The sequence below is a fragment of the Macrotis lagotis genome, chromosome 3 (assembly GCF_037893015.1).
Source record: "Macrotis lagotis isolate mMagLag1 chromosome 3, bilby.v1.9.chrom.fasta, whole genome shotgun sequence".
In the NCBI taxonomy this organism is placed as follows: Eukaryota; Metazoa; Chordata; class Mammalia; order Peramelemorphia; family Peramelidae; genus Macrotis; species Macrotis lagotis.
The window spans coordinates 247,735,648-247,748,727 of NC_133660.1; the positions used below are offsets into that span (position 1 = coordinate 247,735,648).

At 42.0% G+C, this 13,080-nt stretch overlaps 2 protein-coding genes across 2 annotated transcripts in view; one reads left to right on the plus strand and one right to left on the minus strand.

Moving 5' to 3' along the window:
- Positions 1-3,309: 3,309 nt before the first annotated feature.
- On the minus strand, positions 3,310-5,184 carry FANCF (FA complementation group F). Its single transcript, XM_074230390.1, has 2 exons — positions 4,316-5,184; positions 3,310-4,051 (listed from the first exon to the last, which is right to left on the minus strand). The coding sequence occupies exons 1-2, from the start codon at positions 5,173-5,175 to the stop codon at positions 3,838-3,840; spliced, it is 1,074 nt and encodes a 357-aa protein (XP_074086491.1). The 5' UTR covers positions 5,176-5,184; the 3' UTR covers positions 3,310-3,837.
- A 7,694-nt stretch (positions 5,185-12,878) lies between these two features.
- The window catches only part of GAS2 (growth arrest specific 2), a 175,729-nt gene continuing 175,527 nt past the window's right edge, over positions 12,879-13,080 (plus strand). The window contains exon 1 of the mRNA XM_074230393.1: positions 12,879-12,949. The gene's annotated coding sequence lies outside the window, so the exon portion shown is untranslated. The remainder of the gene's footprint in view (positions 12,950-13,080) is intronic.

The window sequence follows — 13,080 nt, forward strand, 5'->3', positions numbered from 1 at the left end:
GAAAATCACAATAAGATTTCAAAACCTTGGGATCCTTCCTGCACTCAACCTTTACCTCAATATTAAGAATAATGAAGCTCCCAGAGACAGTTGTACAGACATTAATTATCAGTACTAGCATGATTTAAACTTATTTCCCTAGGGCAAGCCATCTTTTCTAAGCTGAGAGGGTACTCCTCCCCCACTGTGACAATTAGCATCTGACAAATGACTTGGTTGTCACCCTTTGGACTTGGTGATTGATCATGCTCAATTAATTCCTAGAAGAAATCAATGATTCCTTCCCAGACAATTTACATTAATTAATTTTTAAAACTCTGAATACCCTGGCTCCCTATATTGCAGGGGAGGATAGGTCTTTCCCTGTAAAATCAGGTCATCTGTTTTGGTCTGGTTTGCTGTTTCTGAGCTCCAGGAGCTGATAGCAGAGCCACCATAGAACCCACTGGGAAAATTAGTGAAAAAAGAGGCATGCTAACACCACAACTAAATTCTGACTTAAAGCTTGATCCTAATCGAGGAGAGTTGCTGTGTGCATGTTCAAAAATACAGTAATACTCGAGAGGATACAGTATAACAATATTCTTTGTTAAAAGAGTAAAATAATATAGGAAGTATGGTGCAGGGTTTCAGTTCCGTTTTTCTCTCCTTTACAATTCAACAAACATTTCCTAAATCCCCTTGCAAGACTTAGGACATGGACAAAAATGAAACCATCAAGTCCACATGCCACCAAAAAGAAAATGCAGACAGATCTAGGAGCGATTAGACTGCAAGGGGAAGTTAAGACAAGGGTTCCAAGTCTCCATGGCATTTCACAGTTCTTTTCACATGCCCCACTTGGCACAGAAAGGTATTAGTTTAATAAAATTTTTAGCTAACTGGCTAATTATCCAGCTATGTCTATTGCTACATCTTTCTATCACAGCACGGAATTCTCTGTTAAAAGAGAATATGATTAGGGCAGAATTGTGTTGGAAGTTTTATCATTTTATCACCTTTTCTTCCATATAATATATCCCTGAAGATACTTTCCAAAGACCCAAGATAGTGTTCGATCATAAATTAGGTGTCTTGAACCAAATTAGAAAAAAAAATCAGAATTCTTAAGAGGCAAGAGTACATCAGATCTTTCAAGATAAGGTATCCCATGTCACATGGCTCTTTACCCAGACTGACTAGCTCCCCTCCCAAAGGCAAGGAATAAGGCTTAGGTGTTTAGAGAACTGGACATATGGGACCAGTACTTTGCTCAGAAGTGAGACAAGCGAGGGGGGGCTTTAAACCTTTAGGACAATGAGGAGGGTCTTAAAAAAGGCATATACAGATTTAATTTATCTCCTCTGGGGAAAAAAAAATGCTTCAGTGTCTAAAATTCAGTATGGGAAAACAAGAAGAGGTGGGTTAAGTGCCGAAGAAGCCTGGTTTGCCTCTCCCAATAGAAAAAAATATTCATAATGCCATTTCTGGGCAGCAGTCAGACCCACAGGAAATGTTAGGACTAGAAAGGACCTTAGCCATTGGATAGTTCGGTTTTGCTCGTTTTACTTATGAAGTGAAAGCCCAGAAAAGGTGAGTTTCCAAAGATAGCCTGAGAGTTTGTCATCTGTGACCCTCAGATCCAAGTTTTCTGATTCTTAGGTTGGGGGGGGGGGTTCTTTTCATAAATATACTTGCTCAGAGCAGAGAAAACTAGATATATATCCTTGGCTTTGGCATGTAAGAAAAATGAGAACAAAATGGACTAATCAGAACCCAGAGAAGAATCACAAATAAGGAAAGCTGGCTACTTTTAATCCACAAATCATCTTATCTAAAAGACAGGCCTCAAAACTTGCCTTGGAGATTGTCTTACTTCATACACTTCCCTGAACTATTTTGTCACTTGGGAGAAAGGAGACCAAACTTGGGAGTTCAGACCTGGAACCAAATTATGGCTCAGGAAAAACCCTAAAATCCTTTAAAGATAGAATATCTAATCCCATCTTTATTTAACCCCTAACTTTACATATATTTTAAATTTTGAAGCTTATTAGTGAAGAGGATAAAATTTGTCAGTAGAGTACAAAAATATAAAACCTATAAATCAAAACCTCAGTCATCTGGCATAGTTTATATAGTGAATCTTATGATTCAACTGGCATGTTGACTGAGGATTACAAAGGTTAACCACTATTCCAAAAGAATAGCAGATACACATTTTTGCTCAAAATAAAGTTAAGCTATTGAGCAGACCATGGAGGAGAGCCAAATTGTATATACTTCATTTGAATGTCTTGAAGCAAAATCTAAAAATATAACAAGTATGTAATATATTACAACAAGCATTTAGTCTGATTCAGCTTTTCAAACTAAATAAACTGGGACTTTTGCCTACTCAACTCTGTTAATAATTTGCTGGCTCATCACCATTACCTTTCTGGGTTTAGGTCATCTGTATGACAAAGGAAAGGAAAAATCACTCCCTTGATCACAATGCTGCCGATTATGACTCTCAACTCTTAAAATTTATTTTCAGAAAAGTTGGCCATGTACACATCATCAGAAACATTTGCTCACTAGGTGCCATACGAGCACCTGACCACATGAGGCGGCTGTCCCTCTAAAGTGTGTGACACAACTGGATAAGTCTGATGGCTTCTGGCTCTTCTGACTGAACTCATAGCCAGGAATTACTGATTTATGAAATCCTATATAAGAATGGCTGACTGCTGCAACTTTCTCCATCTTCTTGACATCAGCTACTGCTCCAATGGCCCACCACCAGACAATCTATTTGTTCTCTCCCCACTTCAACTTTTCCATTTCTATTCCCAACCAAACTGAGAGTTCCATGGGAATGGTAGTGGAGTAGAAAACATCAAATTTAGTCAGTACCCGGGCTTAAATCTCAACCCCACTTTACTCATATACCTCTGAGTGTGTCATTTGTCCTTTCTGTGGCCGTTTCCTTTTCAGTCAATGAGGGGTTTGTATAAAATTTTATGTATAAAGTGATCAAGCTTATCACTATTTCTTTCAGAAAAGTTGGCTGTGCACACATCATCAGAAACATTTGCTCACTAGGTGAGGTATGAGCACCTGACCACATGAGGTGGCTTTTCCTCTAAACTGTGTGACACAACTGGACAGTCTGAGGGCTTCTGGCTCTGCTGTGTGAACTCATAGTCAGGAACTAATTACTGATTTATCAAATTCTATATAAGAATGGCTGGCTGCTGCCATTTCTTTATATGAAAGAGGCCTGTATACATTGTCAGGACAGAGGATACCACCTGCTCTGAGTTAAATTTTTCTTTGTTGAAAAGTTTGTGTGTGTGTGTGTGTGTGTGTGTGTGGTGTTCAACTGGGTAAGGGAGAAAAGGAATTTACAGAAATGACTGAGCTATTAAAATAGAAAGCATAAGAAAATTTGGATATTTTTGTAAACAATTTTCTTTACTAAGCTCATCTTCCACAGAACTGGAAAAATCACAATTCTGAAAAATCAGAATTTAGGTAACTTCCAGGGCTTGCCCAAAGAACATGGATTTAATTTAAATCCCTGTACAAACATAGTGATTCTTTAAAAAAAATAGTAACAACAATGTAAAGGAAAACATTTAAATAAGTGCAGAAGAGCTATTCCATTTAAGGTCATTTCAAACAGACCCTTCTTGGACAAAGGTGAGGTATAAAATAAGGCTAAAAGGTGTCATGTAATGTGACCTGGAAACCCTGAAAAACTGGATTGTTTTTTGGAGGATAGCGGATAAGGTCACTTTTTTCACTGAGTGAAGCCGTGCACATTGTCTAAGGTGAGTTCTTGTAAAGCCGGGCATTCCGGCGGGTCGGGCTTCAGCTCTCCCCACTCCGCGGCGGCCCGGGAGGCTCGTCCCCTCCGATGTCCTGCAGCAGGTCCGTCCACACGCTGAGCCCAGGCACTTCGAAGCCCCCGTCGCGGGCCTTGCCAGCCTCCAGCAGGGCGCGGGCCTGGGGCCCCAGGGGGGCCGGGGCGCGGCAGAAGCAGCGGAAGCAGTCCCGGAGGCGCTCCCAGGTGGGGGGCTCCGGGGCGGGGGGATCCCAGGCGGGGGACTCCCAGGCAGGGGGCTCCCAGGTGGGGGTCTCCCAGGCGGGGCGCTCCCAGGTGGGGGGCTCCCTGGTGGGGGTCTCCCAGGCGGGCCCCTCGGCGGGGGTCTCCCAGGCGGGGGTCTCCCAGGCCGGGCGCTCCCAGGCGGGGCCCTGCCGGCCGGGCTCCTCGGTGGGGGTCTCCCAGGCGGGGGTCCCCCAGGCCGGGCGCTCCCAGGCGGGGCCCTGCCGGCCGGGCCCCTCGCCGCCGCCCCCCAGCCAGGCGCCCCGGGCCGGGTGGAAGGCCAGGCTCGCGGCCCAGGCGGCCAGCAGGTCCAGGCAGGCCCGGGCCAGCGGCGGGTGGCGGCCCAGCAGGGAGGCGAGCAGCGGCGCGGGCAGCAGGCGGCCCAGGGCGGCCAGGGCGGGCGGCCGCGCCAGCACCCAGGCCAGCAGCAGCGCCTGCGCGGGGTCCCCGGGCGGCGGCAGCAGCGCCTGCGCCACCACGGCGGGCCAGCGGGGCCCGGGCAGCCGCGCCCACAGGCGGTCCAGCAGCCCGGCCCGGGGCTCCCGGCGGAGCCGCCGCAGCAGCAGCTCGGCCTCGGTGGCGCGCAGCGCGGGCCGCGCCGGGCCGGGCGGCAGCAGCGGCAGCAGCAGCAGCGCCGCGGCCCTGCGCCGGGCCAGGCGGGCCAGGCGGCCGCTCAGCGCGGCCTCGTCCGCGTCCTCCGCGTCCTCCGCCGGCCGCTCCGGGGCCTCCGCCGCCCGCTGCGGGGCCTCGGCCTCGGGCCGCAGCTGGAGCAGCAGCTCGTGCAGCGCGGGGCTCGGCAGCGCCGCGTTCTCCAGCAGCGCCAGCACCAGCAGCTGGTCCCCGCGGCCCAGGCCCTCCAGGCTCGGCCCCGGCGCGGCCCCGGCCGCCTCCCCGTCGGGCCGCGGCCACCCCCGGCGCAGCCCCTGCTCCAGCGCCGCCCGCACCGGGCCGGGCTGCCGGAAGCGCCGGTGCACGTGCCGCAGGTAGCAGGCCCAGCGCAGGGAGCGGCGCACGGCCGCCCGGCCCCAGCGGCCCGCGTGGCGCGTGCGGGACACGGCCAGCACCTCCGCGAAGCGCTGCAGCTGCTCCAGCAGCAGCTCCATGGCCGCGGCGCAGGCCAAGGCGCTGCGCGGCGCGCCGGATGTGACGCGCCGCGCCGCGCCCGCCCCGCCTCGCCGCACGTCCGCAGGCGCGCCCGCCTTATTGGCTAGCAAGCCTGTCCGTCAGGCGCCATCTTTACTGTGGGCAAGAAGAAGCAGGAAGTAACGCTGGTACAGGGTACTCTGGTTTGATCTCCTGTGTTTTATTCGGGCATTGCATTAATTGGACTAGATGTTTGGTTTCGCGTTGCAAATTTCCGCATTAACTACGTGCAGAGCCTGAACCGCACTATAAAGCTATAGGAGCACAATGGCAACCAGGACCATCAAAGAAGATGGGGTAACTATAGATGGCATACACGGTGTTTATATACAGATAGATGGATAGATGATAGATTAGATAGATAGATAGATAGATAGATAGATAGATAGATAGATAGATAGATAGATAGATAGATAGATAGATAGATAGATAGATAGATGATAGATAGGTAGATAGATGATAGACAGATAGATAGATAGATAGATAGATAGATGATAGATAGGTAGATAGATGATAGATAGATAGGTAGATAGATGATAGATAGATAGGTAGATAGGTAAATAGATGATAGATAGATAGGTAGATAGATGATAGATAGATAGATGATAGATAGATAGATAGGTAGATAGGTAAATAGATGGTAGATAGATAGATAGATAGGTAGGTAGATAGATGATAGATAGATAGATAGATAGAAAGATAGATAGATGATAGATAGGTAGATAGATGATAGACAGATAGATAGATAGATGATAGATATAGATAGGTAGATAGGTAAATAGATGATAGATAGATAGGTAGATAGATGATAGATAGATAGATGATAGATAGATAGATAGGTAGATAGGTAAATAGATGGTAGATAGATAGATAGATAGGTAGATAGATGATAGATAGATAGATAGATAGATAGATAGATAGATAGATAGATGATAGATAGGTAGATAGATGATAGATAGATAGATAGATAGATAGATAGATGATAGGTACATAGGTAAATAGATGATAGATAGGTAGATAGGTAGATAGGTAGATAGATGATAGATAGATAGATAGATAGATGATAGATAGATGATAGATAGGTAGATAGATGATAGATAGATAGATAGATAGGTAGATAGGTAGATAGATGATAGATAGGTAGATAGGTAGATAGATGATAGATAGATAGATGATAGATAGATAGATAGATAGATGATAGATAGATGATAGGTAGATAGATGATAGATAGATAGATAGATAGATAGATAGATAGATAGATAGATGATAGATAGATAGGTACATAGGTAAATAGATGATAGATAGGTAGATAGGTAGATGATAGATAGATAGATGATAGATAGATAGATAGATACAGATCATGTGTGTATGTATACACAAATGTATGTACATATACACACATGAATATAAGCATATATGTGGAAAGGAATAGAAACTGGACAGAAGATTTCTTTGGTATAGGAGTTATGGGAAAAATATTACAGTAGACTGAAATGGATAAAAGAGAGGAAAGTGGTCTGAGATACTAGAAGTGAACCAGATTTCAATTTTCTTAGAGTATAGTCACTTTCTATCTCTTCATTAAAAAAATGCTTTTATTGTATATTTAATCATCAACGAATATTTCAAAATACACAAAAGTACAAGAAAGAAATTGTAAATGAAGACATGAATTTATATGCAGCTTAAAAAATTATGTTTCTGTCTGAAATTTAACAAAATAAAGTAGTAACAAAATTGGAGCTTTTCCTTCTATGACTTTTTAAAAAAAGCTTTGTTGACTTTTTTTTCCCCTATATTCTGTACTCAGTCCACTTCCCTCAGGATCCTGAATGGAAGCCTTCCATTTTAACAATTATATGTGTATAGTGGATCAAAACATATTAATACATTTGACCCACATTTTCAGAAGCATGTAGGATAAAGATTTAAGCATCATCACCCTACCTTAAATGAAATACTGAGTCAAGTCCCTGAATAAGTCCAGGCTGAGATCATTCATACAACTTCACCATCATATGAATCTGGAATTCTCTAAGATCCTTGAAAGTAGGGCTCGTTTCATCCTTTGTATTTCTGTCCCCTGTACTAAGAATAGTAGTCATTTAATAAATGTTTATCAATTGTTTCTTTACTGGATAGAGGAGCTTTAAATAGCTAAGACATGAAGTAGGTTCTTTTTATTCCAGTGAATGGGACTCAAAGGCTTTATATTTGGAGGTAATAAGGAAACCCAGGTAAGCAGGATTTTTAAATTCAGGCCTCAGCGTGGCTGGGTGATACAGTGGATAGAGCACCAGCCCTGGAGGCAGGAGTATCTGAATTCAAATCCAGCCTCAGACACTTAATAATTACCTAGCTGTGTGGCCTTGGGCAAGCCACTTTAACCCCATTGCCTTGCAAAAAAGAAAAAATTAGGCCTCCACCTGGAATGGAAATATTTCAATAAGAAAGCATATGGGCAAGTCCTTTTAGTGGCCCGTAGTTTTCCATTTACTACAAAAATGGGTAGGGAATTTTACAGAAGAAAGGTATGGACACAAGCCATCTCACACTTTTCCTCTGCAGACTTATCAATCTAGTAGGATGCTAGACCAACAGATATTCAGCTCTCTAAGCAAATAGAGATTATTGGAAAGGTACTTTACTGGCAATTAAAGAGATTGGATCTTTTCTGGGGAAAAAGAATTAGACCTCTGTGGGGAGATTCTGTTAGGAATTTAAGATGTTTAACTCAGTAAAGATAATAAGAAAACAGAATCAAGTATTGGACTTTCTTTTGGAAGAATTTTTTCCCATTTTTTCATGTTGTGGGGGAAGTAAATGACTGTAATTTGATGGGGATGGTATTTAAGAGCAATAGGAAATGACTAAAAAGCCAATGTTTGTTATTTTGAGAAGATAAAGAATCATGAGCAGCTGAAATCACTTCTAGTTTTGTGTTTTAGAAGGAGGTTACCTAAGAGGGACACTGGCCAATACAATATGGAATTTTAAAGAAAATTGGGGAATCGTTTTAAGATAATTTAGGAAGCCAAGATGGTGGCAAAAGGCAGGAATTCCAGGAAACTCATTTTCCAAAAAACTCCAAAAGGCCTCAAATTATGACTCTAGCCAAAAATTAAGAGGGGCAGAACAACAGAAAAACTGAGTGATACAATTTCCCAGTCCAAGACAATTTAGGAGTTCCGCAGGAAAGGTCTGTTTCACAGGGATCAGGGGTTGGAAAAAGTGGCAGCCACAAGCAGTACAGGTCCCTGGGGCACCTGGGTCCATGACAAAGGGGGTAGTTTCCAGACCTCCTGGCCCAGGGATCACCGGGAACAGCTTGAAGAGGTGGTAAGAGAACTCTGCAGCACCAGAGTATGGAGTGAGTGCTGGCCCCAGAGCAGCCCTGTGGTGAGAACTTGCCGTGGGAATCGGAGAAGTCAGACTGCACCTCCAGAGTGCAGCCCACAGGTGGTAAGGGGGTGGGGAGACTTAAGAGGTTTCTCTGCTCTCTCTGGGGCAGGACTCTGCTGTTTGCACACACTCAGATCCAGGTTGCAGTCTGGGCCTCCATACTACCATAACTGAGCAGGGATCCTCCTCACAGCTCCAGAGCAGAGGGGAGAGCCTGTGGTCATCCGCATATCAAAGCACAGGCAAGAAAGCAGTCAGAGCCTCTCACAAGACCTTAGAAGAATTAAAGTCCCAGTTGGGGTGTCCTAAAAACTCCCCAAAGCCTTGGAAGTACAGTAAATCAGTCATAGGCTGAAGAAATGAGCAAACAAAAGAAAAGGAAGAATCTGGCCATAGAAAATTACTTTGGTTCCATGGAAGAGTCAGAAGATTACAAAATTGAAACTTCTGTATCCAAAACCTCCAAGAGAAATAGAAAATGGGCTCAAGCTATGGATGAGCTCAAAAAAGACTCTGAAAAGCAATTAAGGAGGTAGAGCAAAAACTTGGAGGAAAAATGAAACCGATACAGATAAATCATGAAAACCAATCAGCAGCTTGGTGAAGGAAATACCAAAAAATGCTGAAGAAAATAATATGCTAAAAACCAGTTCAGGTCAAATGGAAAAAGCAACATAGAAGGCAAATGAGAAGAATGCCTTAAAAACCTGAATTGGCCAGCTGGAAAAGGAGATTAAAAAAAACTCTGAAGAAAATAATTCCTTCAAATGCAGAATGGAACAAAAGAAAGCTGATGGCTTTTGCAAGAAATCAGGAAGAAATAAAACTATTCCAAAAAAAAAAACTCATTGGAAAAACAACCGACCTTGAAAACAGATCCAGAAGAGATAATTTAAAAATTATTGGTTTACCTGAAAGTCATGACCAGGAAAAGAGCCTAGACTTCATTTGTCAAGAAATAATACAGAAAAATTGCCCTGAGGGGCAGCTAGGTGGCATAGTGGATAAAGTCAGAAGTACCTGGGTTCAAATCTGGTCTCAGACACTTAATAATTACCTAGCTGTGTGGCCTTGGGCAAGCCACTTCACCCCATTTGCCTTGCAAAAACCTAAAAAAACAAAACAAACAAAAAAATTGCCCTGAGATCCTAGAAGCAGATGGTAAAATAGAAATTGAGGGAATTCACTGATCACCTTCTGAAAGAGATCCCAAAAGAAAAACTTCCAGGATATTATAGCCAAATTCCAAAACTCCCAAGTCAAAGAGAAAATACTAAAAGCTACCTGAAGCAAACAATTCAACTACTGTGGCTTTATAGTCAGGATTACACAGGATGTGGGAGCAACCACTTTAAGGGTTCATAGGGTTTAGAATATGATATTCCAGAAGGCAAAAGATCTTGGTTTGCAACTGAGAATCACCTACCCAGCAAACTGAACATCCTCTTTCAGGGGAAAAGATGGACTTTCAATGAAACAGGGGGCTTTCAAACTTTCCTATTGAAACAACCAGAACTGAAAAGAAAGTTTGATCTCCAAGTACAGGACTTGGGGGAACCATAGAGGGGTGGATGAGAAGGACTAATTATGAGGAACTTAATGATGTTGAACTGTTTGTATTCCTGCATGGGAAGAAGATACAGATGAACTTTCTTATTCATAAGAGCAGTTAGAAGGAGCATATATAGACAAGGCACAGGAAGGAGCTGAATCTAATGGTATAGTATAAAATGGAGTCAGTGGGTGATAAAGGAAAGTGCTGGGAGGAAGAGAAAGGAGAGGAAGAAGGGACTAAGGTATTTCACATAAGAGTCAAGAAAAAGTTTTTTCAATGGAATGGAAGGAGTGGGGGAAGGTTAGGGGGAATGAGTAAAGCCTTCATTATCATCAGAAATAGCTCAGAGAGGAAATAACATATACACTTAGTATTGAAATCTATCTTACCCTAGAGAAAATTGAGAAGAAAGGGATGGGATAAGGGGGAATGGGAGGGAAGGAGGGAATAGGCGATAGAAAAGAGGGAAGATCATGGGAGGGGGTACTCAGATACAACACAATTTTGAACAGGGACAGAGTGAAAGGAGAGAGAAAATAGAATAAATGAGAATGGGAAGGAATAGAATGGAGGGAGATATGGCTAGTAATAGCAACTGTTGGGAAAATATTGAAGCAGCTTCTTTGGTGGACTTATGATAAAGAAGGCAACTCATCCCAGAGACAGAGCCGTTGGAATCTTAACACAGACTGAAGTACATTTTTTCTCTCTCTCACTATTCTTGAGGTTTCTGGGGGAGGGGTTTATGTTTATTTTCATAACAAGATTGTGATTATTGTGTATTTATTATGAAATAAACCAAAAAACCTATCTCTGCATTCCTGATTAAAGTTCCACTTAATGAGTCATGGGTATCTATTTTATTGTATTTATTCCTTTTCATAAAACTTATTTAGTTTTACTTATTAATTCAAAGGTTTAAATTTCATTTATCTCACCTTTAATGTTTAGCATTTCCAGTTTAGTATTTAATTGGGGATTTTCAATTTGTTCTTTTTCTATTTTTTTTACTGTATACAATATTGGTATATTGGTATTGTATATTGGTATATAGCAATTCATTGATCTGCTCTTTATATTAGTGATATAAACATTTAGAGATATAAAATTTCCTCTGATTATTGATTTTGTTGCATTTCATAAGTTTTGGTATATTGTCTCATGCATTAATGAAATTATATATTGTTGACATAAAAAAGATAATTTAAAGAAAATTCCAAAAGAATAAAAATAATTACAGATGGTATTATTCAAGAAAGGTAACTGAGAAGCCATTATCTTTTTTTCTTTTAGATTTTGCATGGCAATGGGGTTAAGTGACTTGCCCAAGGCCACACAGCTAGGTAATTATTAAGTGTATGATGCCTGATTTGAACTCAGGTACTCCTGACTTCAGGGCAGGTGCTCTATCCATTTTGTCATCTCACTGCCCCGAGAAGCCATTATCAATGAATGATTCTTATGCCCAACATTTTCATCTCGCTAAAATCTTTATGAGAATTGTCTCTCTATGTGGATATATAGGGTACTTTTGATGAAAACAATGACAAGACCTGTATCCAATTGGTCTCACTGACTGCCCTTTGCCAACTTCTGCCTGCTGCCTTCCTCATCTCTTTCCCTCCTTCCTTCCCTCTTACCCTCTTTCTCTCCTCTCCCCCTCCTTCCATTCTTCCTTCCTCTCCTTCCTACTTCCCTCCTTTCTTCCTTCCTTTCCCCTTCCCCCTCCCTTCCTTCCTTCCTTCCTTTCCTCCTTCCTTCCTTTCTTTTTTCAACAATATCTTCATAGTGACATAGCTGATTTAGAGCTGTAGAGAAAATATATTTCAATTGGATTCTCCTAATAGGATTTAAACTCCTTGAGAATAGAAATTATTTCATTTTTTTCCTATTTGTATAGAGGGCCTCATAAATTTAAGATACCTTAATAAATATTTATTTATTGACTAATTGATTGTTAACTAGAAAAAAAATGACTTCATGAATGAACAAAATGCATCCTTAGGGGTTCTTCTAAGACAAAATATATTTTATGGGCAATGGGACCATATGTTAAAATTATGCAAGTCTGGGGATAGTTGCAATAATCCTTTGAGAATTCAATCTTCTCAACTTCTCTGCAGCATTTAACATTATAGAGCATCATTTTTTAGATTTTCTCTGTTTCTCTCGGTGTCTCTGTGTCTCTCCTTTTATCTCTTTCTATCTTTTTCTCAACATTTATGACACTGCTTTTTCTTGATTCTTTTCTCACATTGTAGATTATTCCTTAGTCTTCTTTTGTGAAACCATATTGTCCTCCCTAACAAGGTTAGATGATTCCCCCAATGCTCTGGCCTGCTTCTTTTTTATATATACTCTCTCCTAGTGACTTCATTAGTTCCTAGGAGCTTAATTATCATCTCTCTGTTAGTATCTTTCAGATTCTTTTTTGAATTTATTCTACACTTAAAAAGTAAGCTATAGCTAAGAGATTTACAGTATAACCCTCTCTGTTCTGCTGTATATATTAGACTTCTCATTTTAGTTGAAATTTATTGAGCTCAGAATTTTTTAAAATGTGAAAATTCAAATTATATCATGTAACAACTAAAATTCAATATGTCTAAAACAGAATTCATCTCTTCTTGCTAACCCACTTCTTTTCTGGACTTGACTTTTTCTTTCACAGTACCATCACCCTTCTAAGGGGCAAGTTTCATAATGTTGTCACAGAGAGAGAGGGACAGCTGTGGTTCATTTAATGAAGAAAGCATGGAACCCTTTTACTCAGGAAGGTAAGAAAGGTTCATTTAATTAACAGATTACACAAATGGTTTACAAGTTTCCCCAGAAAGTCTACAAACTACTACAAAAAGTTCACAAGTGAAGTCCTATTCAGCCAGAGAGTGAGTTTCTTAAAGGATAG